At 35.4% G+C, this 1,765-nt stretch overlaps 1 protein-coding gene across 1 annotated transcript; it reads left to right on the forward strand.

Moving 5' to 3' along the window:
• Positions 1-1,197: 1,197 nt before the first annotated feature.
• EMWEY_00059810 (pinin/SDK/memA/ domain-containing protein, putative) lies at positions 1,198-1,588 on the forward strand (the record flags this gene model as incomplete). Its single annotated transcript, XM_013481229.1, has 2 exons — positions 1,198-1,389; positions 1,532-1,588. Coding segments are annotated over 2 exons (249 nt in total), but the record flags the coding sequence as incomplete, so codon positions are not given.
• Positions 1,589-1,765: the final 177 nt, after the last annotated feature.

Genomic DNA, 1,765 nt, shown 5'->3' on the forward strand with positions numbered 1-1,765 from the left:
TATATATATATATATATATAATTAATATATATTTTAATAAAAAAAAAGATATATAATTATTATATTAATAAATAGGGAAGAAAAGGGTTTATTATGTATACACTAGAGCATTTGTTGCAGCAAGACAAAAACCGTGCAAAGGGTTTAGTGTTTAGGGTTTAGGGTTTAGAGGTAGGGTTTAGGGTTTAGGTTTTAGGGTTTATCCCTTTGCATGCATTTGCGGTGTATGTTGACCTTTTAGGGTTTTCTTTCTTTATATAATAAACCCTAATAAAAGGTGTACATACACCCCATTAGTTGTATTAGAAGTATATTCTTACACAATATAAATAATAATTAATTATTATTTTATTTTTATTTTATATATCCTTATTTATTCTTGTTTATTTTTAGTTATTTTTATTTTATTAGTGTGTATTTCCCTAAGAAGTATATTTTTGCTTTCTTATATACTGCGGTGTACAGACACCTAGCTAGTACAATATAGGGGCTATAAGGGGGTGTCGTGGGTCCTTATAACTGCATTTATCTTCTTATTTATGTATTAAAAATAATAAAATAAATATTAATCGACTTACTATAGATAAAAGGGGAAGAAGGAAGAAAGAAAGAGGAAAATAAGAGAGTGTTGCATGCAGTTGGGGCTTTTTTGTTGTTGCATGCCTGCATGCATGCACGCCGCTGACGTGAGGGAGAAGGGGGAAAAGAGAGGAAAAAAGGAGTAAATGAGAATTTAAATTCGTTAAAAGGAATAAATAAATCTATTTTTAATTATATTTATTAGAAAAAACGAGAAAAGAGTGACAGGCACCCCTTATTTCCTTTGTTTGTTGTGTGGCTCCTTCGGGTGTATGTGCAGCTCGGTTGCTGCTACTTTTCTTCTTTTTCCCTCTCTTTTTCTTGTTTTATTTAAATAAATAGAGAGAATTAAATTAAATCTTTATGCAGCGCATGCAAGAGGGGTGAAAAAGGGAGCAAAGATAGCGTATAATAGTAATATAATCTTCTCCTCCTTTTTCTTCCCTAGTATTATAAGTGGCAGCAGCAGACAACGAAGCAAGACCACCCCGCTGTTGCTGCTGCTTCTACTGCTGCGTATCTATCCCTTGCATGCATGTAACCATCCTTTGGGTCTCCCCTTTCGTTCTTCCTGCTGCTACTGCTGCTGCTGCTGCTGTCTTATTATAATAAGAAGCAATGGCGGACGCAATACTAAGAAGGGAGATTAAGCGCCTAGTAGAGGAGCAGAAGGTGCTTAATCAGCGACTGCAGCGTAAGCCTCCTGCAGCAGCAGGAGCATCAGGAGGAGCAGCAGCAGCAAATAAACAGCAAGGAGATAATGCTACAGATGCAGCAGCAGCAGGAGGACCAGGGCAACAGAAACGTACAGTAAGACAATCATAACACCAGCAGCAACAGCAGCAACAGCAGCAACAGCAGCAACAGCAGCAGCACATCTCCTCCTTTTTCTTGCTGCTGCTGCTGCTTATGCATTATTTTATTTATTTATTTATTTATTTATTGTATGCAGGGCCCTGGAGGTATTCAATATGACTTTGCTGGTCCAGAGTTCCAAATCGTTAAACGGGTAAACCCTAAACCCTAAACCCTAAACCCTAAACCCTAAACCCTAATTTTTTCTCTGCATATAATAATGTTAAGAAGTGAATAATATATATAAATGTATGGATGTATAAACCCTCATTCTTAATAAATATATCTCTATATACACATAAATATTTATATCCATTTATATATATATATA

This window comes from Eimeria maxima, genomic scaffold (genome assembly GCF_000499605.1).
Source record: "Eimeria maxima Weybridge genomic scaffold, Emw_scaff2975, whole genome shotgun sequence".
In the NCBI taxonomy this organism is placed as follows: Eukaryota; Apicomplexa; class Conoidasida; order Eucoccidiorida; family Eimeriidae; genus Eimeria; species Eimeria maxima.